This window comes from Acanthochromis polyacanthus, chromosome 21 (assembly GCF_021347895.1).
Source record: "Acanthochromis polyacanthus isolate Apoly-LR-REF ecotype Palm Island chromosome 21, KAUST_Apoly_ChrSc, whole genome shotgun sequence".
Classification (NCBI taxonomy): Eukaryota; Metazoa; Chordata; class Actinopteri; family Pomacentridae; genus Acanthochromis; species Acanthochromis polyacanthus.
This window is the reverse complement of record NC_067133.1, coordinates 8,052,260-8,079,210: the sequence shown is the minus strand read 5'-3', so window position 1 is coordinate 8,079,210 and position 26,951 is coordinate 8,052,260. Positions and strand designations below refer to the sequence as shown.

General features: G+C 37.5%; 2 protein-coding genes and 1 long non-coding RNA gene across 3 annotated transcripts; 2 read left to right on the top strand and 1 right to left on the bottom strand.

Moving 5' to 3' along the window:
- Positions 1 to 859: 859 nt before the first annotated feature.
- Positions 860 to 14,502, top strand: si:dkey-16l2.16 (ras-related protein Rab-35). The gene is made up of 7 exons (XM_022200012.2): positions 860 to 1,019; positions 3,919 to 4,450; positions 8,523 to 8,573; positions 9,619 to 9,742; positions 9,816 to 9,940; positions 11,535 to 11,659; positions 11,901 to 14,502. The coding sequence occupies exons 2-7, from the start codon at positions 4,396 to 4,398 to the stop codon at positions 12,048 to 12,050; spliced, it is 630 nt and encodes a 209-aa protein (XP_022055704.1). The 5' UTR covers positions 860 to 1,019; positions 3,919 to 4,395; the 3' UTR covers positions 12,051 to 14,502.
- Positions 14,503 to 15,295: 793 nt separating this feature from the next.
- On the bottom strand, positions 15,296 to 26,089 carry anapc2 (anaphase promoting complex subunit 2). The gene is made up of 14 exons (XM_022199994.2): positions 25,448 to 26,089; positions 24,171 to 24,420; positions 23,775 to 24,096; positions 22,679 to 22,811; positions 22,367 to 22,595; positions 22,007 to 22,126; positions 21,482 to 21,599; positions 19,903 to 20,081; positions 19,687 to 19,828; positions 18,810 to 18,885; positions 18,194 to 18,397; positions 17,495 to 17,627; positions 16,380 to 16,621; positions 15,296 to 15,619 (listed from the first exon to the last, which is right to left on the bottom strand). The coding sequence occupies exons 1-14, from the start codon at positions 25,544 to 25,546 to the stop codon at positions 15,410 to 15,412; spliced, it is 2,457 nt and encodes an 818-aa protein (XP_022055686.2). The 5' UTR covers positions 25,547 to 26,089; the 3' UTR covers positions 15,296 to 15,409.
- On the top strand, positions 16,551 to 22,525 carry LOC110955136 (uncharacterized). The gene is made up of 5 exons (XR_007938795.1): positions 16,551 to 16,691; positions 17,486 to 18,410; positions 19,641 to 20,137; positions 21,993 to 22,147; positions 22,411 to 22,525. It is a non-coding gene; the product is annotated as an uncharacterized LOC110955136 (long non-coding RNA).
- Positions 26,090 to 26,951: the final 862 nt, after the last annotated feature.

The following is a 26,951-nucleotide window of genomic DNA, read 5'->3' as shown; positions in this document are numbered from 1 at the left end:
TCACTGTTACTTTGCCTCACTTTCTGGTGGCTGTGCATCTCTTTCTATTCTGTGTCTCTTTCTGGAAACTTTCTTCATTTTCTCTTTTTGGTCATTCTGTGTGTGTCTGGTCATATTAAATCTCTTAGTGGCTGTTTTGCATCTTCTTTGCAGTGATTTTGCATTTACTTTCTAGTTGTTTTGTGTTTCTGGTCATTAGTTGTCTCTTTGTATTCATTTGATGTGTTTTTGTAGTTATGTGTGTTTTGTGGTTTTGTGTATTTTTGTTGTTGTTTTGTGTCTCTTTTTGGTCATTTTATGTTTTTTTTTGTCTTTTTGTCAAACTGTTTTGCATCTTCTTTGGAGTCATTTTGCATTTCCTTTTGTAGTTGCTTTCTGTTTATTTCTTGTTATTTTGTGTTGTTTTGCTATGAATATCTCATTTTGTTGATTTTCATGTCATGGTGGTTGTGTGTCACTTTATTTTGTGTCACTTCATGGTGATATGCATCTCTTTCTAGTCATTTTGTGTTTTTGCGTGTGTATTTGTGGTTATTTGTGTTTTCGTAGCTGTTTTCTGTGTGTCATTATTTTGTTTTAAATGTCTCTGTGAATTTTTTGTGTCTCTTAGTAGCTATTTTACTTCTCTTTTGCAGTCATTTTGTGTCCATTTGTGCTCACTTGATGGTAGTAAGAGGAAATAAAGCACGTGTAATTACAAATGTTATCATTTTAATTAGAAAAAATACATTTTATTATCATTAATTAAAACGAGTAAATTAATATGATGAGAGTAATTACATTCTCCATTGAGGTGCATTAGGATTAAACATGGAATCGACGCAGCGGTTGCTCGGTGGCAGTTTTTCCCACATGACCTGAACGCGGCATCAGATGATGAGCGGGTCAGGCAGGTGTGGTCGGCAGGGAGACATTCCGACCGGAGCCGTGATCCACAACCGGGACTCAGCCAGCGCGTTACCGCAGAAGGCCAAAACCATGAGCGGCCTACCGGGAACCGAACCTTCCAGATGACCGAAGTAAGTTTTTTTTTATTTTAAATTGATTTACCAGGGGACTGCTTCAAAGTTTCCCGGAGAAGTTTCCTGACGTTTCGGCAGAAAGGCCAGCGTCAGGCCCGGACACCGTCACTCCCAGACCGGATCCACAAATCTGGACATTTTGCCGTTTTCATGCTTATCAGCGACGTTAATCACATTAACAAACACAAATGAACACGTTTTAAGCTTTTTATGTCTTTTTTTGCTTCTTCGGCTGCATTTTTCACCTCTTAAAATAAGTGTTTTTTAATTTAATTTGCAGTTTCACTCCCGTTTCTGCGCCGGTCTGGTTTGGCAGCTTTAACTTGTGACTACCGGACTAAACTGTACTTTTAACGTCCAGAAAAGTCGAAATAAACTCATTTGATGTGGCCGAATTTAAGAACGCGTTTACGTCTTTATTCACATATCCACATAAATACCCAAAATTAATGGAATAGCTTGTTAAACTATATTTTAACTAAAAGCAATACAAATTCGCATGGAGTTTGGCAGGTCTCTCCTTCAAACATAGAACGCATCAGGCAAGAGGAAAAATGGGACAATATTGCCACTGTAGTGGGTCACAAATATAAAAAAACTCGACAGTTAAATGCTCACTAATGATACTAAAGTGCAACCAAGCTGGGAAAATCTGTTAAATCAGTGACCTACTCACGTTAAAATGAGTTGTAGGCCAAACTACTTTTCAAAATCTCATTAAAAAATGGAAAGTCAATTAGTATTTGTTTTTAACCCATATTATTCAGAAGTTGTCATTTTCACTTTCACTTTCTATTCTATCATTCAATTCGTCTCCCATAAATACACTTTATTGTGGTAAAATAAACTTTTAGTGCATTAATTGCTTTGAAAACACAATTGAAATCTCGCGAACAGCCAGTCTTACTCAAATTTGATTGTTTTATTGAAAAAAAAACATTTTGGAAGTTTTAATGTATGCCGAATGAAAGATAACAAATGTATAACTTAGACAATTGTGGAAATTAGGTGTTTCAACCGTTATTATTTGCTATGACCTGAAGATCTTTTCAAAATAGCTGCTTCTCAAAGCGAGGATTCGCGTTGCCCCTACAGGACACCATACTGGGAGGTTAATTCACATTAGCGTGATCCTAGCCAGACTCCACTGTTATTACAGTCAGTTTAATTTAGATAGATCAATGATACACTAATTAATAGACAAAAAATCATTAGGTTTATTGTTAGTTAAATCGGCGACATGAATTAATGCTGTTTTTGGACGAATTCTACACCAAACTCTGTTCAAAATCTCGGCAAAAAATCTGTGTCTGAAGTGCTACTTCCTCATATGAGCGCAAACGGCTGAAACTTACTCAAATTTACTGCGTTTATTGAAATGAGAAAAGTTTGATGTACAATCTCTAAGCCGAATGAAAGATAATAATCATAAGAAGTAGAAGAATCAGAAATTTTAGCATTTTATGCGGTTTTTTTGCTGTTTACATAAATGACCGTTAAATTCCCGCTTTTTAATGCTTCAATTCGCCCACACACAGTCAAAGCCCGGCGATAACGGTTGAAACTGCGTCTCAGATTTGGTCTTTTTTTATTTAAACAAACAGTTTAGGGGACATGATGTAAGCCGAATGAAAGACAACAAACATAAGACTTTAATAGCTGTGAAGATTTTGTGTTTAAGCCCTTTTTGCTGCTGTCACACCGAGAATTTGTTAAAATTGCTGTTTCTTAAAGCGGCGATTCGTGTTGCCTTTCTACCAAGAACAAGGCTCGGTTAGCCAGCATTAGCAAGGTACTAGCATACTTCTGTCGTGTTTAATTAATTACTTTAGATTAAGAGAAGACATCAGTGACGGCTAGATAAAGAAACATTTCGTAGATGTTTATTATTAGTTAATTCAGCGACCTGTAAATGACCTTTTCGCGTTCGAGGTAATTTCATGCTGAACTACGTTTAAAATCTCTGCAAAAAAACTATTTCTGTCAGCAGTTTCTTTTACCCCTTTATTATATGCGACTTTGAGATATTTCCTCAAACTTTATGTATTATACTTTGAATCGTCATATTTAGATACACAATAATACCTTAAAATAAAGTTTTAGTACAGAAATTGCTGTAGGTGTACACAGCTGTCCGACATTAAACGCGCCGGGTTAAGTCTGGTGCAATATCCCAAAACTGTGATTTAAATCTAATGTTCTTTACAGTTTTAAGTGCATAACGTTGGCCGAATTAAGGAAAACACATACAAGACTCAGCAGGAATTTGAGTTTTAGCGTTTAAGATGTTAATATGTGCTGTTTTTCAAAGAGTCTTTAAATTTCGACTTTTTAAAGCGATAATTGGCGTTGCTCTCCTTTCACGAAATCTGGCCAAAACGGCTCGAGTTGCTTCACAGATTTGGTATTGTGTTATTAAAACAGCAATACTTCGAGTGACTTAATGATAGCCGAATGATTAGTAACAAGTAGGACACTCAGCACAATGCGGAGTTTTATTGTTTTAAGCTGATAATATTTGCTGTTACATAAATATTCCTAAAATTCCCACTTTTCAAAGCGGAGGTTCGCTGTGTCGTCCTCTCACGAAGAAGGCAGATTTCCAGGGCTAGATTAGCTCGCTTTATCAGAGTCCCAGCCTTTCCTGTTTTCATGGAAACAGTGCTAACGTTAGCCTGCTGTGCTCCAGTGTTTCATTTAATGAATTGAGAGGCAGTAACAGGTAGACAGTGTGACCCTGCAGTCTGATGGGGGTTGGATGAAGCAGGATGAGGAAGTTATATTTAGTGACTCAGCTGTTTGAGGAGCAGGCGGGAGGTAAGGAGGGGAGAGGCTGCACCCAGCAATCAAAAACGATTGGCTCTGACCTTTGATTACCTTCCCTGTCTTTGTGCAGCACCTGAAGCGTCCTGGGATGAAAAGGGAACCAGAGCGACTGAAGGGATCGAACTCAAAGGGACGTCTGCAGATGCTTCTTTTCGCACAAAGGGATGGAGTTCAGGGTCATAACTGCTCATAACTGGATTAACGATCTGTGCACCAGCCTCAGAATGACAAACCTGGAGATGTGAGGACTTGCTGTGGGAGTGCTGCTGATAGAACACAACTGGAAATCCCCTGCAGGAGTCACCGGGTGGAACTGGAACTAAGGTGGAACCAACCAGGCGCCGTCGGCCGTCAAGTATGAATCATAAGTGCTCACTTCTTCACACGTTCTGCCGGCTGCCGCGGTTTCACCCTGAAACCGACCAGGATGATGTGAGCGCCTGAACTGGAACTTAAATGGCCGCTGTGCTGCTCTGAGCTGGGAGCGACTGAACAAACTCTGCACGTGAAACTGGTTTGACTTGGGAGTCAAGTTCGAGGCGTCCAGATGGCCGGAAAAGACTACAATCATCTGTTCAAGCTGCTGATCATCGGAGACTCCAGTTAGTGCTTCATTTATCATCCAGCTGCAAAAAGCTCACGGAGGACAAACAATCCGAAACAAACCAGAATTATCCTCTAACATCACATTCTGACCAATTATCTGATTATTCTGGTTTATTCTGTCCTCAGTCTGGTTGTGATCCATCAATGTTTCAGTCCTCAGCCCCAAAAATACCAGAATCTGAGATTTACAACCTCTAATAGCTCCAGAGGTGGTCAGATTTAACTATTATTTTTTTAACAGTTCTGGTTAAATTGACCTTTTTCTGATTGTTTTTTATTTGAGTGCTACAAACCACAAAGACTTGTTTTAGTTATCATAGTAAACAATCAGAGCAATGAGGCTGCAAACAGCTCAATTATAAAGTTATAAATTGTTCTAATAATTAGTTTCCCTCATAGCTGCTTTACAGTTTCATGTTAAAAATGTCAGAGACATTGTCAAGAGACAACACGAGTAATTCCAGAGACTTTAAAGTTTAAAATATCACAAAATTTATACAAAATAAAGTCAGAATTTGCAGTAAACATGTTCAAAAATATCAACATTTTGAGTTTAGTATCATCGAAAAATCTGAGAACTAACATTCATATTGACAGAGCAGCTCTCAGGTATTTTTCCCAGTGAAATTGCTTCACAAATATATTTTAAAACACATTTATATTTGCTTTTCTGCAAAACTGGAAAAATGAACAAATATTCATATTTTTGAAGTTGCTTCGGCAGAATTTTTGTAATTTTTTCTGTCAACAAATAATACAAAATTTAAGCGAATCAGCATGCAAACCTCTGAAAACCAACAAATATATATATCTTTGTGAAGCTGCTGCTGCTGCAGAATTTCTGACACTTTTTTTTGCCTAAAAGTGACTTTTAATGATTAATCAGCCATTCAAATGTTCAGAAATGCTGCTGATGAATGAATGATTTCTGGAGACACCGTTTTTTCACGTCTCAAACCCTCGAAGTCGTGTCATTTATGCGACACCCGATAAATGACTAACGTGGAATAAACCCATAAACCTGTTTCGTGGCTCTGAGAATTCTCGTGGTGCATTTAAGGACCAGAAGGATTTCTAGGTCACGAGACCACAGAAGTTATCACCGTTAAAGCCACAAACTGTTAAATGTGAACCAAGTGTAGGTTTAATCCTGTAACTGTGGAGATAAATCATGAAAACTTCCAGGTAGTGGACAGTAAAGTCACTTTAAAAACATCTTAACTCCAATTATGATGATATTAAAATTAATTTATACATTTTTAACACATTAGAATTCAATTTTGGCTACAGATGGCATCTATGAACCTCCTAAATAACATAAAAAATGCCATTATTTCAAATGTCTTTAAGCTAAATGAAGCTTATTGATGCTGTCGGGCTGTAAAATCACTTTAAATTAATTCCACTGTAGTTGGAAAAAAAAGCAATCCACATTCATCCTGAAAGACCTAAATATATCCAAAAAAGTGAAAAAAAAATTGATACATTTATATATAAACGAACAACAACAAAATAGATATACAAAAAAGTGCAAAATCAAATATAGAAATTATACAGAGAAAGTATATATAATCTACAGCAATAATAGGAAATAATTGCAAAAAATAAAGCTGATGTATTTTTGCAGCAGTGGGATTTACAGGGTGAACAGTTTTTATTTTAATAGTGTCACATGTTTGGAAATAGAAGAAAAGCTCCACTGACCTTTCTGGAACATGAGCTCTTGTCCTGAGATCGACTTCAAATCGTCTAAAAACTTGCTATAAGCTCTAAGTTATTGCATTAAATTAGCAAATCAAAACTTCTAAAAGCCAAATTTAACATATTTTTACATGTAAACAAAGCAGGATGATGTCATGTCTAAACATGGATCAGAAACAGCGACCGTCTTTAGGTAGAAATGCCCTTATTTTGAAAATTCTTGAGGCTGATTTTCTCATTTTTGATGCTCGTGTGACAAAATGAAGAATTCTTCAGTTTTCTGCTTCACTATTTGAGACTTGATGAAGCTTTTAAAGAGGTTTGAGAAGCAGCCAGTGAGCTAAAATGACTCGCTTTAACTGCAGTCAAGTCTGTAAATGTTTGTGCAGGTGAGGTTGGAATTCTTCAGATTCTTTCAGAACTGATTCACTCTGATTCTTATCAGGTTGGTGGAAGATGAAAACTTCTAAAATGTCTGCTTATTTTCAGCTTCTTCCACTTTAGATGTCTTTAACCTCCTCTGGAGTTCTCGTTTTTCTGTATAAAGGAACTTTTTGTTGCCCCAAAAGCAGTTTTAAGCAGGAAAACCACCATCAGTAGAATGATGAGAATTAAGACTAAAAATAGCAGTTAGATTTTTTAAAACTGGTTTTCTTTATTTGAGTTTAACTCTGAGTTTAACTGAAGTGTAACAGACATTTTGGTTTGTCTAATAATCAGAAATGGCAAGAAAATGCAGAGAAAAATGCAAAAATAAATAATAAAAAAACCCTCAAAATTCTTAAGTAGCAGCTTCTTAAAAGTTACGATTGGGCAGTTTTGTAATTTATTTTAAGAGAAAACTAAAATATATTAATTTTTAGCATAAAAGACATTTAAGTTGATTAAATACTTATAAAAATATATATAAATATATTAAAAATGCACAAAAATTCTGTAGTAGAAGCTTCTCAAAAGTGAATATCTGTCAGTAAAGTCATATTTTGTGCATTTTATTTGATGTTTGGGCAAAGGAAATGCAGATTTATGCTAAATAAATAATTGTTCATGATTAAATATAGAGCAAATTTGATGATCGACTCAAAATGACATTTTAATAATTCATTATTTTAAAGGAAAATGTAGCAAAAATTCTCATAGCATCTTCTCACATTTGAATATAAGCTGGTTTCTTTTTGTCTTTGAGAAAATAAAATTAATTCTTCATTAATGAGCAGAATAGACATTTAAGTACATCAGATATTTAGAAATATCAAGAAAATGCACAAAAATAGCAAAAACTCTCCAATAGCAGCTCCTTAAATGAGATTATTGGGTAGTTTTCCTGTTTGTTTTTTTTTGCAAGTTAACTTATATTTTGTGTATTCTGACTGTTGGTTGGACAACTTAAAGCACTTTAAAGACATTAAATTGGACATTTTTGACTGTTTTCTGACATTTAAACTCTAAATTAATGAATCTAATTGTCAGATGTGTTAAATATGGAAGTCACTGCATCGACTGAAAGCACAAAACCTCTCGATTCCAGAAGCTGCTCCTTAATTTAACAAGAACAGATGAACATTTCTGTTGTCTGCAGATGAATTTATTTGCTTAATTTCCTGCTCAGTGATCAGATTTAGATTCACGTCTTAAGTTTGAAGCCTCCAGACGACAGATTCAGACACGTTGCCTCCTGAAAAATTATCATTACCTTGGAGCTTCGTCTGAAAACAGGTTCGACCAGTCGAGTCTGGTCTTGTTTTATCAAACCGCTGAAATGAATTAACTCATTTACTGAAGCTCTGACTCACCGACGTTTACTGGAAACTGCTTTGAAAGCAAAAATAACAAATATTCACTGATTGCAACTTCTTTTCTTTGACAGTAAAATCTAAATTTTGGACATTTTGACTGTTGTTCAGATAAATTTTTGTTAATTTAGTGTTTAAGTTATTCAGTATGACAACATTTTAGTTGATTAAATGGTCAGAAATGACTAGAAAATGCAGCCCAGAACCCAACAAACGCTGTAAAATGATTAAATGAATGGATTTGTTGAATGAAAATTACTTAGATAATTTTGTATTTTTTTCTAGAAATATAACGTCAAAGCAAATGCACGAGTTCTGTATTGTTCTGATTATATTTTCTCGTATTATAATCAATGTTTTTCTCATTTTCTGTTGCGTTTTCTGCAGATATTCTCAGACGTGTTCTGCAGGTTTTCTCTGTTTTTCAGCCTCTTTTTAGTTCACATTTAACTCTGATGTATTTCCACCGTGACTTCGTTCTTTGCTCTTATTCTTCGTTCTGTTTCCCTTTTCTCCTCCTCCGTGTTTTATTCGATGTGAGTTTAGTCTCTGATCTGCTCCGTTTCCTCCTCAGATGTCGGGAAAAGCAGCCTCCTGCTTCGCTTCGCAGACAATTCATTCTCTGGTGAGTTTAAACTACTTTTTCTCTGCACGTCGTATCTGCAGGTTTCTGCAGACGTTTTAGAAGAAAAAATTGACAAATAAAGTTGTAGAAACTTCCTCAAACACGTCGATTAGTTAAAATCTCAGATGTGTAAAACGTCTAAGAAATGTCTTTTATTCACGTTTGATTAATTGAAGGAAAAATTTCCACATTTATCCTGATAATTGGTCACAAAAAGTCATTTTATTCTATTTATTGCTGTGGCAGTCCTTCTGTTATTGAGGAGGAAAATGTAAATAAATCAATAAAACTAAATCTATTTTGTTCAGTAAATGACAGATTGGCTCTTTCTGTATTTCTACAAATATATTTATTTCATTTGTTAATTTAGTTAATTCAATATTTAATTCTTCATTCACTCCTTTATTTATTTCTACATGCATTTTTGTGTTTTTTTTAAATATTGTATAGTTCAGTATTTCTGCCTATTTATTTATTAATGTTGGTATTTGTAGTTTTTCCTTTGTTTGTTTTTACATGAATTTATTTTCCAAATTTTGTTTGCATAAAGTTTGCTCTACAGAAACGTAGAAATAAGAGATATTAATATAATTGTCATTTTTATAACTAAAATATAGCTACTGTTTTATTTGTTTATGCATTCATTAATTTATGTCTGTATTTTGACATTTATTAATTTTGATGTTTTTATATACATATATATCTGTTTATTTATTTGTCTATTTTATTTTTTTAGATTAAAATAATTATATCCTTTTAAATACCAAAATCTATCTACTATATCTTTCTACATTAATTTATATATTCATTTCATTTTTTTGCATGTATTACATATTTTTATTTGTTTCTACATTCATTTATTTCTGCATTTTTACTTTTTTTATTTCTACACATTTTTTGCCTCTTGTGGTGTGTTAGCATTTCTGTGGTAATTTTGCATCTTTTTTGTTTATTTTCTTGTAATTTTGCATAATTCTGTGGTGATTTTGCTTTTTTTGTGGAGTGTTTCTATGTAATCTTGATCATTTCCCTCTGGGTCCTTCAGGCAGCTACATCACCACCATCGGCGTCGACTTTAAGATCCGGACGGTCGACATCGACGGCGAGCGAGTGAAGCTGCAGATTTGGGACACGGCCGGACAGGAGAGGTTCAGAACCATCACCTCCACGTAAGAACAGACCAATAAACGTTCACATTCATCCCTGCAGATCTGAAGCTAACGCTGTGGTGTTTGTCTGCAGCTACTACAGAAACACCCACGGAGTCATCATCGTTTACGACGTGACCAATCCAGAGTCTTTTGTCAACGTTAGGAGGTGGTTAAATGAAATCTCCCAGAACTGCGACAACGTCTGCAAGATTCTCGGTACGTCGACTAAACTGCAAACTCTTCTTTTCTGTCTGTCATTAGATGAAAAGGTCATGATGAGGTCGATTCATCCTCGCGAAGTGAAGCAAAAAAATTAAGTTTTGACATTTTTCTGTTTGTTTTGTAAACTTGTGTTGAGCGTCTTGCAATTTTTGCCTTTAACCTCAAAATTCAGATTTTTTTTTTTCTGAGAAAATGCCATTTTTGCTTTGTAATTTTTATTCTGTCACCCTGACTGGTCGAGGCAGACGGCTGCCTTCCCTGAGTCTGGTTCTGTCAAAGTTTTTTTTTTTAGATTCCTTCCTGTCACTTGCTTGTAGGAATCTAAAAAAACAACTTTTGATTGTTGGGTTTTCTGTTCTTTGTTTAAAATATGTGGAATGTTCTGAGATGGCGTATGTCGTGAACTGGCGCTATACTGGGGTCCTCGGTTTACGACGTCCTCGACCTACGGCATTTTGTCGTTACGTTGGAACTGGTTACACGGAACTCGTTGACGAGCAGAGTGGATGAATACGTCGTCACACGGTGCAATAAGACCGCTTTGTTTCCATTCTCTGGTTGTACACCACCTTGGATCGTGCTACATTCACTAACTTCTTTCCCTTCATTATGGCTCCCAAGTGTCAGTCAGACTCTTCTGATGCTTCGAAGAAAAGCTAAGCCATCTCCATGGCACTGAAATTAGATCGAATAAAATGCTCGGAACAGGGCAGAACACCGACAAAGTTCAGTCAAGTCTTAAAAACGTATTGTGGTGACCCTCTGTGATGAATGATGAGACTTTATCTCGTTCTCTGGTTGTTAATTGAAGCTTCACACAGATTACTGTGGACCGTAGCCAACGGCAAAATAACTACAAAAACTTGATAACTTAGCTCCAGAATTAGCCGCCCTTCTCAGCTCTCTCTACTGCTGACTCTGAACCAATCAGAGGTGAGCTAACTAAACATGACACGTTCACTGACATTAGGGAAATCTCAAACCGAACAACAAACATTGAAACATCAACAACAGTTTCAGTCCTTTACAATATTCTGTTATCTTCTTGTAAAAAATGATTCATGCGTGGATGAAAGTTGTTGGTATTCATGACTCTTCTGAAGAACTGATTGATATCGTGATTCACGGAATGACTTTGTTTACATTTCGCCGGAGTTCCGACTTACAGCAAAAATCGACTTACATCACATCTTAGGAACGTAAGTGAAAGACCCCCTGTCTAAGTAAAAAAATTTTTTTTATATTTTTGTTAAACTAGTACTTGTCTTAGATGTTATGTCTAAAATGGAGTTTGAACCAGAAAATATTCAGCAGAACTTAGTGTCTCATTGTTTTTATAGTTACTATGATAGCAAACATTTTTTTTTATTTTTTAAATCTGAATGGTTTTTATTTTTCACATCGTACATTTAACTGCAATAAGAAGACAGCAGTGTCTCGGATGCTAGTTTTATTCATTCAAAACAACATTCAGACCTGAGTTTGGGTTCACTAGCAGCTTGTTTAATGCCAGACGTTGTCCTCCGGCCAGCAGGGGGCGCTACAGCTCAGACAGGTTAAAGGATGTTTGTCCTGCTTCTTCTTTCAGTGGGAAATAAAAATGACGACCCCGCCAGGAAACAGGTGGAGAGTCAGGACGCCATGCGTTTTGGGGAGTCAGTCGGTGTTCGAGTCTTCGAGACAAGTGCCAAAGAAAATATAAACGTAGAAGAAGTAAGGCGAAGATACTTATTTCTCATAATTTAAGTTGTATTTAGTGCATTTTCTTCATATAAATGTTTGTCTTGCTGCCAGTCCCTGTTAATGATGTAAATTTGCATGTGCAGTTGTTTCACTCTCAAATGAAGATCTTAAAATTGTTGTGTGATTCATTATTTTCATTATTTAAGTATTTTACTTTGACAAAATTGCAGATTTCTGTTTAGAAACTTGAATTTTCTCTGTTGTCGTTCAGATGTTCATGGCCTTCACCCACATGGTTCTTCGGGCCAAGAAGCAGAGTCAGAACCGAGCTGAGAGGGAACGAGAACGCGAGAAGGACACGGTGAACATGAACGCTCATAGAGACCGAGACCGAAGGAAGAGAGGCAAGAAGTGCTGCTGATCAATAAACAGGAACTGATCCGGATCCGATCGAAGCCTTCAGAGATTCATTTACTGAACGGACGATTTCCTCTCTGCAGCCTGAAGTTAACGGATCATTCTGGTGTTTTTTCACGGCTTTAAAGTTGGATGTTTTCATCGACTCCTCGCTGCACAAACGTGTCCTGAATCTGTAGTTTCACCTCATCAACGCTCTCAGATTTATCTGTCGACTGTGGGGAAGTTTAGAGACAATTCAGCAGCATTTAAAGTCGTATTAGACGACAGGAACCTGCACAAAAACCCAATTTTTCCTGCTTCCTGAGTAAATGTGCAGCCGTTCTGGTGATTTGATGAACAAGTTATTTTTGTTAAATTTGTTGGGCGTATTTTTAAATTAAATTAACCTCCATATAGTATTTAACTCAGAAACATTCAGCTTGTAGCTTCTTGCACAAAGGAAAAAAACGAAATGTCCTTTTTAGCGCCAACATCAGGTTTTGAGTCCCAAAAAAAGCAACTGTTGATGAACATACTGACTGCATCTGTGAATAATTCTGATTTTAGAGACCCCGTGTGGGGCTGTTGAACTAAAACTGACAGTAATTTACTGATTTTTTTTTTTTGTGATTGATTGAACAGAAAACTAGTTTAAACTCTTTTCGACATCCTCAAACGTCAAGTTTAAAATGCTGAACAGGTAAAACCCCAGAAACACTCAGTTTAGGATGCCGTGGCCAAAGAAGATTCTCACAGAAAGGGATTAATTCTGGAATACTTGTTTTTTTCCTTGACAATCTGAGATTAAAGCAGGAGGCATTAAACCCTCAGCTGTGACTGTCAGGCACAAAACAAACATCTAAATAACTGTGATTAGATCAAAGCTGCTTTTATTTGTGTAGTTTATCTGTTATTGAAGCACATCAGAAGGCAAAGCAGCTGCAAACGTTTAAAATCTTACATTATTAAAGCTGCAGTTCACAATTGTTTCCACTGTTTGGCCTCTAAAATGTCAGAAAATGTTGAAAAATGTCAGTAAGTGCTTCCCAAAGCTAGAAATAACGACATATGCTCAGTTTCCTATCATTAAAGAGGAAAGAAACCAGAAAATGTTTACATTTAAGAAGCTAAAATCTGAAAGTTTACACTGTTTGTGGTTAAAAATGAGATTTTAGATGAATTTACATGAAGAAAACAGTAGTTTCAAGGACCAGCTTACCAACAAAAAAGCATTTGTCAGCGAAAGAACTGGAAAGAAGCTGTACATTCAACAAATATGCATTAAAATCCTGTCATAAATAGTTAAGCCATTTTTCAGGTTAGATTATTATTTTTCACTGAAGATGGGCACTAAAATTGTGAAAAAAATCTTCAGTGTTTCCCAAAGTGAGAGATGCCCGAAGGTAAAGGAAAGTTCAACATTTTGAAACAAATCTATGAAAAAAAAAACTCCTATTACACGCAGAAAAGATCAATTTTGAAGGCAAATTTACAAAAATCAACAAAGAAGTTCCACATTTAAGATGCGGCTCTGGTTGTGTATTGAGGTAGAATTCATGACTTATAATATAAATTTAGTTGCTTGTTTCTAAAATGTCAGAAAATGTTGAAAATTGTTCATTCGTGTTTCTCAAATACAAAGAATCACAAAAATATTCAGTAGTTTACTGTTAAGGTGGAAAGAAACCAGAAAATACTCCTATTTAAGAAGCTAAAATCACATAATTTTGACTGTTTTTATTTAAAAATAACTTAAACTGATTAATAATTGAGAATTAATTTAATAGCAGACAACTAATTGATTTGCTGCAGTTTTACACATCAGCTTTACTTGTATATTTATCAGCGGTAATCCAGTAAAATGTGACCTGTAGAGTGTTTCTTTTCAAAAACACCTTAAAAATGTATCGATGATTCAGAAAAATTCTGTTAGATTGTCTGAAGTGTTTCAGATTTTGCATTTCTTGCTCCCTAAAAGATTTTTTTTTTATTTTATTTTGATGACTTTTGTCAGAAAAATGAATTTTCATCTTTTCAGGCGTCAGATTAGAGTTTTGACACTTTAGCTACCTGATAATAATCAAATAAAGGGAATTTTTGTTGTTGTTAAAATCCGTTAAAATCGCTCAGCTTGGGAAAATCTGCAGATGGAGCTTTTCTCTTCAACTTCCTTCCACTGCTCCTACAAAATAAAAGCACGAAAAAGCTCAGAAATCCTCTTGAAGTGACTGAACTGACCTGAGATGCTTCCGATTTTAGTGCAAAAACACCCGAATGTTCCTTTAACTTTGCTCTTTTCTGCTCGTGTTTGTCTTAATCCAGAACTCCTATTTAACTCAGAAAGGGAACTAAAGTTACTAACAGGAGTTTAAACTAGTGTTTAAATGTGTTTTAATGTCGACTCAATCTGAATAAAGCAATAAAGGCCGGTGATTGTCAGCGATAATTAATGTCAAATAAAGAATAAAGTAAAAGCTGCTTTTGTTCATTCAATTAAAACCAACTTTTCTTTTTTAAATGTATTTTTTTCAGATTTCTCCCTTGAATTTAACTATTTTTCTGAAACAAATGAATTTCTAACCAGTAGAATTTACAGTAAAGATGGAAAAAGCTGCTAAATGTGGATTTAGATTGAAAAATACACATTCAACTGTGTTTAAAGATGCTATTTTTTTTCTCCAGTTTGCATAGAATTATTTAAAATGATCAAAATAACAGCAGCAATGGAGGAAAATGCAGATTATTCTGTTAAAGTGGCATCAAAAATGTGATTTCATGTCAGGTTTTATTGCAGAAAAAATCCCAATTTTTGGTTCATTTTTGCTCATTTTTTTGCTATATTTGAGTTAAATAATTTTATCAGAATCTGTTGCAAATGATTTATGTGCATTTTTTCAATTTAGTTGTAGAATAAAGTGATTTTAATAAAATAGCAATATTTAATGATAAATTTGGTAAAAATGTCCCATCCCAGTGGCACAGGTGAGTAGTTTAATGACCGTTGGAAATTTCAAAATCCAACAATTCCTTCCTGCTAATAAATTATGTAATTTTGTTTTTTAAAATATAACTTTAAAGCATACCAGCAGGAATAAATCAGATCCAGTGTACGAATAAGGGGCAGGCATTAAGTTTTAGAAGGAAAATAGGATTTTTAAACTGCAGCAATAGTGGAGATTTAACGTGTTTGTAACGGCGGCTATGAGAAAATGTGAGGTTTTGTGTAAAAATGTTGTCTCTGGTTCAAGAAGTTCACAGAAACACAAGAGAAATCAAGAAGCTTTAATATTTATAATAAGTCAGTTTTTAACATCTTCATTTTCAGCTTCTTCACAGTCAGAGCTGACGTTTCCCAGTGTTCTTGAATGCAGCGCAGCCCCTTCAGGTGGACTTGGGCAGCCGGTACACGCCGGCCGACACCATCAGCTGATGGTCGCGGACCTTCTTCTGCAGAAAGGCCTCCAGCTCGTTGATGTCCATCTCCGTGACGACGGGTCCCGTGGCGACGAACATCCTCAGCATGGCGTGGATCCGGTCCAGAGTCATGCTTTCCAGGTTGGTGAGCATTGCCTGGATGTAGGCCCAGAACAGCTGCAGAACCAGGACCAGGTGAGTCAGACCGAGACGTTTACAGAAAGTTTATTTGTTCATTTAAAGGATTTAATCTGGTTTTATGAATATCTAAGCATGAAAAACGTCAGAACAATAAAGAACATTTTCAAGTATATTAATGCGTAACTTATTATATTTTTGTGAGTTTTCAATGGTATAAAGTGATCAGCTGAACTTAAATGTTCAGCAGCAGCTATTTTAATAATCAATTATGGATTTTTCTGTGTGAATTTGGTTCCAGCTTCTAAAATGAGACAATTTCTTGCTTTATTTTGTCTCACTGTATAAAAAATTGAATATTTTGGTGATTTTTTTGACTGCAGGTGAAACCAAATAAAACATTTTCTGTCATCAACTTTGTCTCTTTCTATTGTTTTGATTTTTTTTTTTTAATTTAACTGGCAAATCTTTTAACAGCCAGTTTATCATTTTAGTAACTTTTCAAGCTTTAATTATAAAAAAATGAACATTTTTAGACTCCAGCTTCCAAATATTGACTAAAAGAATACTTAAGTGCAGCTCTAATAATGACTGGCAACTATTTAATAGTAAATTCATCATTTTAGTCATTTTTCAGGCCAAAATATTAAAGAAAATTCACATTTTCAGATTCTAGAATCTAAAGTTTGGAAAAATGACAGAAATATTAACTGACTTCTGAAACAATAAACAACCTGTTGATCGATCTGGGCGCTCTGTTTGTAGAGTACATTTAAATTTCTCTATTTTCCCGTCGTACCTGCAGCTTCTCCTCCCTCTGCTCTGACTGGGTGGTGGTGTTGGAGTCTCTCTCCTCGTCGCTGTCTATCAGCATCACTCCTCTCTCCAGCTTCTCCTTGTTGGATCCCGTCTCCACCACGTAGTAGCGACCGCCGGCCTCCTCCCGCAGGACGCCGTGCTGCTGCCACAGAGCCAGCTTCCTGTGGAGGAGCTCCTTCGGCGCTCCGAGCTTCAGGCTGAGCTCCTCCAGAGTCCAGCAGCCTGGAGAACCACCGAGGACACCGATCAATAACACCGATCAATACTTCTGATCAGCCTTCACATTCATATGGTAGGCTATTAGTGTTTAATGTTTTTTTCTTTCTCGCATTTTAGTGACTGCAGATGGAACCAAACGAAACATTTACTGACTTCTTTCATCTGTCTACGTTGACTGCCAATGTGCGAGGCAACATTTTTTAAAAATAGCATCTTAATAATCACATCAGTAGCAATAAAACAGAAACAGATTTAGGAGTTTAGAGGAAAACTTTGAAAATGTGATAAAATCTGAGTCTGTGTTAAACAAAGCAGCGATTTTTTTATTTACCTAAACTTGCTTGTTGTTGTTTCTGAACAAACGGGAGGGTGTTAAAGACTGTTCTTTTAAAAAATCAGCCAGTAACTGTATAAAAAAAAAAAGCAGGAAGAATCCTCCAGTTTTCCGATGGTCCTTGAACACACCGTGCAGTTAAATCAGGAAAATTCACCCCAAAAACAGTGTCATATTTACAGGATTATAAACTGACTTAATAGTTCAGTCTACAAAGCTGAAAACTAACAGCTGTGATAATGATGATGAATTTAAAGTGTTCAACTAAGTTTTTGTTTTAAGTCCAGAATTCTTGTCCTGGAACTTTTAATTTGATATTTGTCACATTTTCTAATTTAAACAAAACTTAAATGACTCAAACTAAATGGAAAAAAATGGTTCCAAGTTTGGTAAATCCAAGTTTCCATCAGGAGTTTGTGAAGACAACATTGGAAGGACTTTTATTGTGAAAGAGCTGTTAGAACATCCTGCAGCAGATGCTAGACTATTTTGCTCCATTTCCAGATGTTTTCTATTCTGTTCTATAAAACCAGGGGTCGTACTTTTGTCCTGGAAGTGCAGGATGATGGCAGCCTGGATGGGCGACACGGTGAGGTGGGTCAACGTTCGGTCCTCCAGCTCCACGTCCAGAGTGACGGAGCCCAGATGAGGCTTCCAGCTCAGAGTCCTCATGGCCTGAAACAAACACAGAAACATCCAGAAAAACTGGAAAACTGCAAACCAGAGGAACTACGGCAGGATTCTGGTGTTGGAATATCTAGAGATTTTTGGACTCTGAATAGACTGATAAATAACAGTTAATTGATAATTAGCTGTTAACTGACTGATAATTGACTATGAATTGATTGTTAATTGGCTTAACACATTGATAATTGATTGTAAATTGACAATTGATGGCTAATTGATTGCTAATAGACTGATAATGGATTGTTAGTTGACTGATAATTGCATGATAATTAATTAGTCATTTATTGTCATGTTGTCATTTTGTCTAAGCAAAATGTGGAACAAGAATCTCATTATTCTATTTAAAGTCTTCAACATCACACAGCGTCCTTGAACGCATCGTCACTAAAACTGAGCTTCTGCTGCCAGTTTTACACAGATTTTCAGGTTGCAGTGAAGTTAAATTTAGGAAATTGACTAAAAGAAATGTAAAATAGGCTTTGAGAAATGACCCTAAACAGCTGAACCATGTAAGAGCACCGCTGGTCTCATCTCTAACAGAGTGGTTTCTCCACCTTGAGCTTCTCGTAGCGGTGGGTGTAGGCCTCCATGGCCTGGCAGACCACCGGCGGCAGCTCCAGTTTCTCCTCCTTCAGCGGCGGCCAGAACTCCGAGGACAGGATGATGGAGGACAGCGACAGCGGCGGCTGATCCTCCTCGCTCAGCCTCGACTCCTCCTCACGGATGTTGCTGTTGATCCTGCGAGAGTCGGCCATGTCCTGAAGAAATACGGTGAATACAAACTTTAATGAACGACTGAATATAACAGTCAGACATGACTTAAACCTGCATTCTGTCCAACCGCCAGCAGGGGGTGACTCCTCTGGTTGCATTTATATAGACGTCTAAGACAAAATCCCCCAACGTCTCACTTAATTTATTACCTCAGTAAACATTTTTCTCATGAGTTCATGTTCTCAGTTGCAAATTTAAAGTCTTTTTCAATACAGCATGATGCTTATTTAGTAAATGATGGTCCTAGTTACATTAAAATGGACAAAAAAAATCGAAAAAACGGACAGACAGTGACAGATTAATTCCAAACTTAAAGCTTGAAAACAGATTTTAATTTAGTCTGTCTGGTGCCCAAATAAAAGCTGTTGGGCTGTTTTATGGCGACTGAATTTTTACCTTCAGCATAACCTCACAGTAATGCATGTGAGACTCTCCAAACCGCAGCTTCAGCAGCTCGACGTTACGAATCTCCCTGAAAACACACAACAGGAGAAATGTGATGATATTAACACGAGGAAATTTCATACACTGACATAGTTCCACATATGTTTACCATGTGGATGGCTGTGGAGATATGCAGTATATAAAAAATACAAATAGAACCTTGCATCTTGAAAAAAAGACTGTAAACATCTGTGGCTTGAAAAGATTTCTGTAGTCGAGTTTGAAAGGCCTGTTATCTTTAAAATAAAGTTTGAAAAATCCCAAATTACATTATTAGTCGGCGAGAAACTATAAAAACTGAAAGAATACTCGGATTTAAAACTTTCCGATGTCCTTGAACGCATCATGTGTCTCCATCAGGAAAAAAACACAAATCTGAGTCTAAAAATAGTGAAATTTCATCAAAACCACTTTATTTTACCCATCTCGTTTAAAAATCTGCAAAAATAAGCCGTCTGCACTCAATTGTGGAAAATCTACAGAAACCAACACAAATTTAGAGAGTTTTTGGTTGCAGGCAGTGTTTCCACAGAGAGACAGAGGAAAATCAAAGCTACCGGATCAATAACAGGGAACAGAGGAGCAAGTTGTTGAAGATACATTCAGCATGGAGAAACAGCTTTTACAGCAGATGAGCAGAGTAGAGAGGAAAAGTATGGACTCTAATATGAGATGTTTTTCTAGTGTTGGTGACACAACTCAACTTTAATTTCTGTATTTTTCTGATTCATTCTGTCTTTCTAACATTTCTGACTTCTCTCTCCTCCTTCATCGTTTCCACAGAGCTGCAGGACTTTTTGTTGTCATGGTAAATGAGCTACAGTCCTACCTGGCCGTGTTGTAGTTGACTTGGTGCAGCAGCCGGTCGGCCAGCACGGCTCGGTACTCGTCTATGAAGATGTCCTTGCTGCCATAGATGCTGACCAGCAGGCTGATGATGTCCGACGAGCGACGCTTCGAGCCCATTTTATCTGCAAACATCCAGAGGAAACGCATGAGTAGAGCCCAGCAGCAGTGTACGGACAACGGTGGTGCGTTCACTGACCGGGTACGGCGTCCGTCGGATCTGGAGTCCAGTCCTCGGGGTCGTTGCCTTCCTCATCGCTGTCCTGCATCTCCAGAGTCACCGGGTCTCCTCTGGACAGTTCTGATGCCAGATCAGTGCAGCCTTCAGCGTCTCCAGTCAGACCGGCAATGATCTGCCTCACCGTGTCCTCACGAGTCCTGAACACACCACAGAGGCTTTTTAAACCTTATGTGTGGTTCATAAAGAGCTCATGGTACGTGAAATTATAAACTGAAGCACAAATAAACTTGACTTCAGCAACATTACAAAGCTAGCAAATTTTAGCAGGCGGTATCAGGAGTTTAAAGGAGCTATTTGTGGCTAAAGGAGCCATAAACAGCACAGAAAGGTGCTATTTGTAGCTAACACTAGCTATCAGGAGTAAAGAGGAGCTGTCTGTAGCTAAAAGAAAGCTATCTGTAGCTAACAATAGCCATAAGAAGCAAAATTATATAGCTAACAGAAGCTATCTGTAGCTACAGGAGCAATAAGTAGCAAAGACAGGTGCTGTTTGTCGCTAACACGAGCTATCAGAAGTGAACAGGAGCTATCTGTAGCAAACAATAGCCATAAGGAGCAACTATCTGTAGCTAACAGAAGCTATCTGTAGCTAACAATAGCCATAAGAAGCAAAATTATATAGCTAACAGAAGCTATCTGTAGCTACAGGAGCAATAAGTAGCAAAGACAGGTGCTGTTTGTCGCTAACACTAGCTATCAGAAGTGAACAGAAGCTATCTGTAGCTAACAATAGCCATAAGAAGCAAAATTCTGTAGCTAACAGAAGCTATCTGTAGCTAAAGGAGCAATAAGTAGCAAAGACAGGTGCTGTTTGTTGCTAACACTAGCTATCAGAAGTGAACAGGAGCTATTTGTAGCAAAAAATAGCCATAAGGAGCAAATATCTGTAGCTAACAGAAGCTGTCTGTAGCTAACAATAGCCATAAGAAGCAAAATTCTGTAGCTAACAGAAGCTATCTGTAGCTAAAGGAGCAATAAGTAGCAAAGACAGGTGCTGTTTGTTGCTAACACTAGCTATCAGAAGTGAACAGGAGCTATTTGTAGCAAAAAATAGCCATAAGGAGCAAATATCTGTAGCTAACAGAAGCTATCTGTAGCTAACAATAGCCAGAAGGAGCAAATATCTGTAGCTAACAGAAGCTGTCTGTAGCTAACAATAGACAGAAGGAGCAAATATCTGTAGCTAACAGAAGCTGTCTGTAGCTAACAATAGACAGAAGGAGCAAAAATGTGCTATTTGTAGCTTACAGAAGCTAACAAGATGAACTAAGATGTGCTAACAGGAATGCAGTAGCTACCTGAAGCTAACTGGCGCCATCAGTAGCAAACAAGAGCCAACTAGAGCTAAGAGGAGCCAACAGGAGTCTACTGAAGCTAATAGATTAAAAATTTTAGTTATTCCAAGTCTAGTTTTTCTGGTAAACTTGTTAGCTCCTCGCTAAAAGGAGGTACCTGTAGCAAACAGGAGCTAAGAGGGGTCCTGTCACCACATTAATAACTTACCTCTGTTATTAAAAATAATAATTAAAGGACTGACCTGAGGTATTTGCGGATGGGCTGACAGGCGACCTGAAGGATGACCATCGATGGGTCGAGCTCTCTGAGAGCTTTGATGGCAGAGATGTAAACAGTGAGGATGTCTGAGGTGTGAACGCCTGCAGACAGAAAAACAGAAGAAACACAGCATTTAACTTTTCAAACGTATTTATGTACTCCGTGGCTTAATTTTTTTTTATATTGACAGTCAGAGTTCAAGCATCACTGCCATCCTCAGGCAATCAAACACTGTTTTATTTGCTCATTTTCCAATTTTATGTTTTTTTTTAATATATATGTACTTGGGATATGATATAGATATGTGTATGCATACAGGTATGAGTATGTTTTCATTTTCCTTCATCCTGAGTGTAAATCTTAAAGACAGAAACATGATGAAAGATTGAATTTGCATGAAAATCCCTTGATGTCTTGTCATTTTACAAATACTGTAAATAATGTCAAGAATTTCCTTTCCAACTTCTACATAACTCTTATTTTTACGTCTGCAGAAACAGAAACGGACCCGGATGCAACAGTCGGCTTTCAAAAGCAGACTTGAGTGAAGTGAGGAGCTGCTGCCTCTGGTTGGTTCTCTCCAGACAGAACTTCAGATCCTCAATCGCAGCTTTGGATTCTGGGAAATCTGACAGAGACGGAAGAAAATGTAAGAAAAGTGAAGGAAAATCTGCCGTAGAATTACAGACATACGAGAGAAAAATCATGCCAGAGAAACATTGTCAGATAGTAAAACACTGATGAGTTCACAACCACAAGTTGAAGAGAAGTTCTGGGAAATTTACCAGCTGGTATTACTGAATGTTACCATGGAAACACAGAAGCTAGCTCTGAGTTAGCATCAGGTCAGGTAGCTAACTCGTCTCACCTCTGATGATGCTGAACAGCTCTTCAATCCTCATGTTGACGTAGATCCTGCAGAAAAACTGATGCATGTGACACCTCCACTGCTTCAAGACCGAGCTGGCAGCCGGGCCGGGCTGGACACCGGGACCACCGGGACCAGCTGGACCACCAGGACCAGCTGGACCCGAACTGTCGCCTTCTGCTTTGCTGGCAAACACTTTGCTCAGCCAGCCGAGCACCAGCTCCAGCCACTGCTCAAACAGAATCAGACAGGTAAGACAGGTAACAGCTGCTGACAGGTGAGATGTGACGATGGCGTCTTTAGATGCTTCACCTCCTGGAACTCGAGTAGGAAGGAGCGCTCGTACTCGCCCCGGCAGTGCTGCTCCATTCGCTGCTCGATGAGCTTGTGGAGGATGGAGGTGACGGCCTCGGAGCTGACCCACTCCAGCAGCTGCAGTCTGGACCTGCAGACAGAAAACAGCAACAATCCATCTGACCTCAGAGAAGTCAAACTGAAAACAACAACACGCACCAATGCACAAGCAGGAGGACACTGTTTACTCTTCATTAGCAGCTAGCCAGGTTTATTTTAGCTCCTTTACAGCGACCGGTTGGTACAAATCAAACTGAAGTAGATTGAAGCACTCTAAGTTTATTCACCAGTCAAAGTTGTTACCTCCTGTTGGCTTGGAGCTAACAGGAGTCATCAGGAAATAACAAGAGCTATCTGTAGCTAACAGGAGCTATTGGGATTTTACAGGAGCTATTGGTAACTAGCAGCTGTCTTAAGGCAGTAATACGAGCTTTTTACATGTAGCTAACGAGAGCAATGAGAGGCTAACAGGCTATGTGTAGCTAACTGGAGCTATTAGGAGTTAACCGGAGCTATCAGTAGCTAACAGGAGCCATGAGGAGCTACCAGGAGCAACTAGGAATTAACAAGAGCTAACTTTAGCTAACAAAAGTTTTAGGGTTATAATATTAGCTATTGGTAGCTAACAATTGTCATAAGGCAGAAATAGAGGGCTAACTGGAGCTAATGAGGGTAATGAGAGCTAACAGGAGCTATCTATGGCTACCATAAGCTAACTGTCATATTTACTCACTGGCTTTGTAGTTATCTGACTTATTAATTTATTTCTTTAATTTTCCTCCTAACTTTTTACTTATTGCCTGGTTTATTTAAGCTAATTATTTATTTATTCATTCACGTTTATGTAATTATTTATCCATTTACTCACTGATGTTTTATGTATATTTTAGAATTCTACTATTCCTATTTAGCAGACACTTTTATCCACAGTGACATAAATCTGAGAGTAGCTACCTTTTGTTGGCTGAGTGTAGTGAGTGGGAGGGAGTGTAGACCTGAATGAGAGAGTTCAGGCTGGAAGGAGCGGTTTTCATTCCAGTTTTGAAATACTCACAGTATGTGGCTGAGCTCTTGCTGTAGTTCCAGAGCCTCCTGACACCAGCACTGGGACGTCTGGACCCCACATCCAGGGCAGGACCCTCCTTCTTGGCCCTCGGGGGCCTCGGCTCCGTCCTCGTCTCCGCCCTCCTGCTTCATGTAGACGGTGAAGGTCCTGGTGTAAAACTCCAGCACTCGCTCCTGAAGAACTGGGGATGGAGAGAAGAGCAGGAGGGCCCTGATGGTGGTGAAGGCCCGGTCCTGGAGGCCCCGGGGCCCTGGACCACTGAGACCCCCACAGCCCTCATCCTGCCACGTCCCCAGCTTCTCCAAACCACCTGAGAGGAGGAGGAGATGTCTGAATGATGCTCTTTAACAGAGAGGATCACCTGTCACCTCTGGTTCTACTCACCAAGGAAAGGTTCCAGACGGTCCAGCAGAGTCCTGAAGGCGGTGAGCAGAACCAAGGCCCGGTCCTTCTCCTCCAGCTCATTCTCCGGCTGCTTCAGTCCGGACCAGAACTCAGGAACCACTGAATAGGACAGACGGGTCTGCAAAGTCTCCAGCAGCCAGGCGCCCAGCAGCCGACCCAAACCCTGACTGCACAGCAGGGCCAGGGAGTCGGAGAGGCTCTGATCGGAGCCCGAACAGTCGGGAGACACCTAAAGATGAGCAAAATATGATTAAAAAAGTGATCTAAACATGACTGAAACTTGACCAAAACATGCTCAAAGCATGACCAAAAAATAACTAAAACATGACCAAAATACGATCCAAACATAACCAGCATATGAACGAAATATTGAGACTACAAGAACCACAAATGGACAAAAAAAATGGAAAAAATGGACATTATACATACACAAAATAATTAAGACTGTGCAACCCAGACATTTTGTTTGTTTTTTTTCTTGTTTGTTTTTTGTTATTGATGTATAGTAAAATTTAATAAAACATAAGTGTCAAAAAAAAGAATATGAACGAAATGACCAAAATATAACAAAAACATGATCTAAATATCATCTAAACTTGACCAAACTATGATCTAAACATGACCCAAACACAATCTGAATATGAGAAAAATATGAAATAAGATGTAAACATGACCTGAATAGGACTATAACTAGTTGTTTTGCATCTCTTTATGATCCTTTTGTGTTCATTCTGTTATTTTAAGGTCATTTTGAATCATTTTGTGGTTTTATGAATCTTTCTGAAGTCTATTTGTCTCCTTTAATAGTTAATTTGTGTCTCTTTCTGGTCGTTTTGATGCGGTTTGCTTCTTTTCTTGATTGTGACTGTTTTGAATGATTTTACATTTCTACGTGGTCATTTGGGTGGTTTTCTTACAAGAAATGTTGGCTCACTGACCCCTGATAAAATCTTGTTTCACTATAATAAGACAGAAAACATGAATACACAGAGATAAACCATCAGGTAGCAGAAAGACAGAATATGGATAGAAAAACATCACAGGGCAGCAAAGACGGCAAAGACATCAGCACAAGTCGACCGAATTTAACCGAATACTCCTCCTGACTAGTGCGGAGTCCATGGTTACGTCCTGGCGAGAATAAATCCTCTCCACAAGCATGAAAAGATTAAATTGGATGATATTTGAATGGAGTTCGGCTGCAGCGGTTCACTCCGTTAGCTGCCGGATCATATTCAGTGTTAAAATCCACTCACCAGAGCCGCAGTGACGGTTTCCCAAGCCTCAGCGAACCCCTGTTGCGGTTCCGGTCCGGACATTTCTACACAGTCCGATTCCATCACAGTTTCCTCCATTTTTCTCAGAGTTTGTTCACGAAAGACGAACTCGGTTGTATAAACACATCATTTAAACTTGCGGCTGGTAGCAACCAGTTATAACGCCACACACGGACACGTACGAACAAACATTACGTCTGATGCGGGTTTAAATTAATGTCAGAAACAGTTATTACTTAGATCAGTAACTGACTTAAGTTATTAACATAAATTAACGCTACATGTTTCTTCCTTTCATATCGCGGGTTTTCTTCTTCTTCGTTGACGTTCTCTTCTTCTTCCTCTGCTGATTTTTATGCTGAGTCACTGAATGCTGCCTCCACAGGTAACATCCGGTTACTGCACCTCCTCACTGACGTCATGCTTATACAGTCTCGGGTTATGGGTTATGCTCATAGACTGTATATACAGTCTGTAGTTATACTGAGTAACTTCAGTAAATTTAAAATATTCGTCAACACATTTTTTCAGTGTTTTTATGAAATCAGTGAAAAACAAGTGAAACAAAATCTCTGATATTTTTTAGTGGGCAGAAAACAAAGTAAACAACAGCAAAATAACTTAAAACAAATCAACATGTAGAAAACAGTGAATAAATTACAGAAAAATCACCAAATAAATACATTTTTCAATTCAATTCAAATTTATTTATTTCATCAAGGATGTGTAGCACAGAAATACACATTTTATGATCATCAGATAACCAGTCATACACATATGTTATGCCATACACACCCCTGCTCGAAAAGGAGCAGGCTGAAGAAAATCTTATATTTCATATATATAAGTACAGACAAATAAGTTTTGTATTGCTATTGGTAAAACTTTATTTTTGACTTTGAACATAACTAATAATGTATGTAACTGAAGTAATTCCTGCCACTTCAATAATCTAGAATCAAAAAATAACATATTTGTATGCTCCCGATAATCCGCTCTATAAATAATCCTGATTGCTCTCTTCTGTAGGAGGTACAGTGGTTTTGTGTTACTTTTATAAGTGTTTCCCCAAACTTCCACACAATAAGTAATATAGGGCAATATAAGTGCACAATACAATGTCCTCATTGTCCTAAAATGTAATATGTGCTTTACCTTATTTAAAATAAAAATATTTTTTGACATTTTTTTCCTTACATGTGCAATGTGGGCTTTCCAAGTTAGACCATCGTCCAATATTACTCCCAAAAAGCAGAGTTCATTGACCCTTTCTATATTCCATCTATGGACAATATAACATTTTCTTCTCTTTTTTTCCTATTGCCAAAAATCATAAATTTTGTCTTGTTTACATTTAATGCTAATTTATTGTCTTCAAACCAACCAATTCCTGTCCAACAATGTTTATCAAAGCTTTTATATCATATCCAGAAATATATAAATTGGTGTCATCAGCAAATAAAACAAATTTCAATAACTTTGA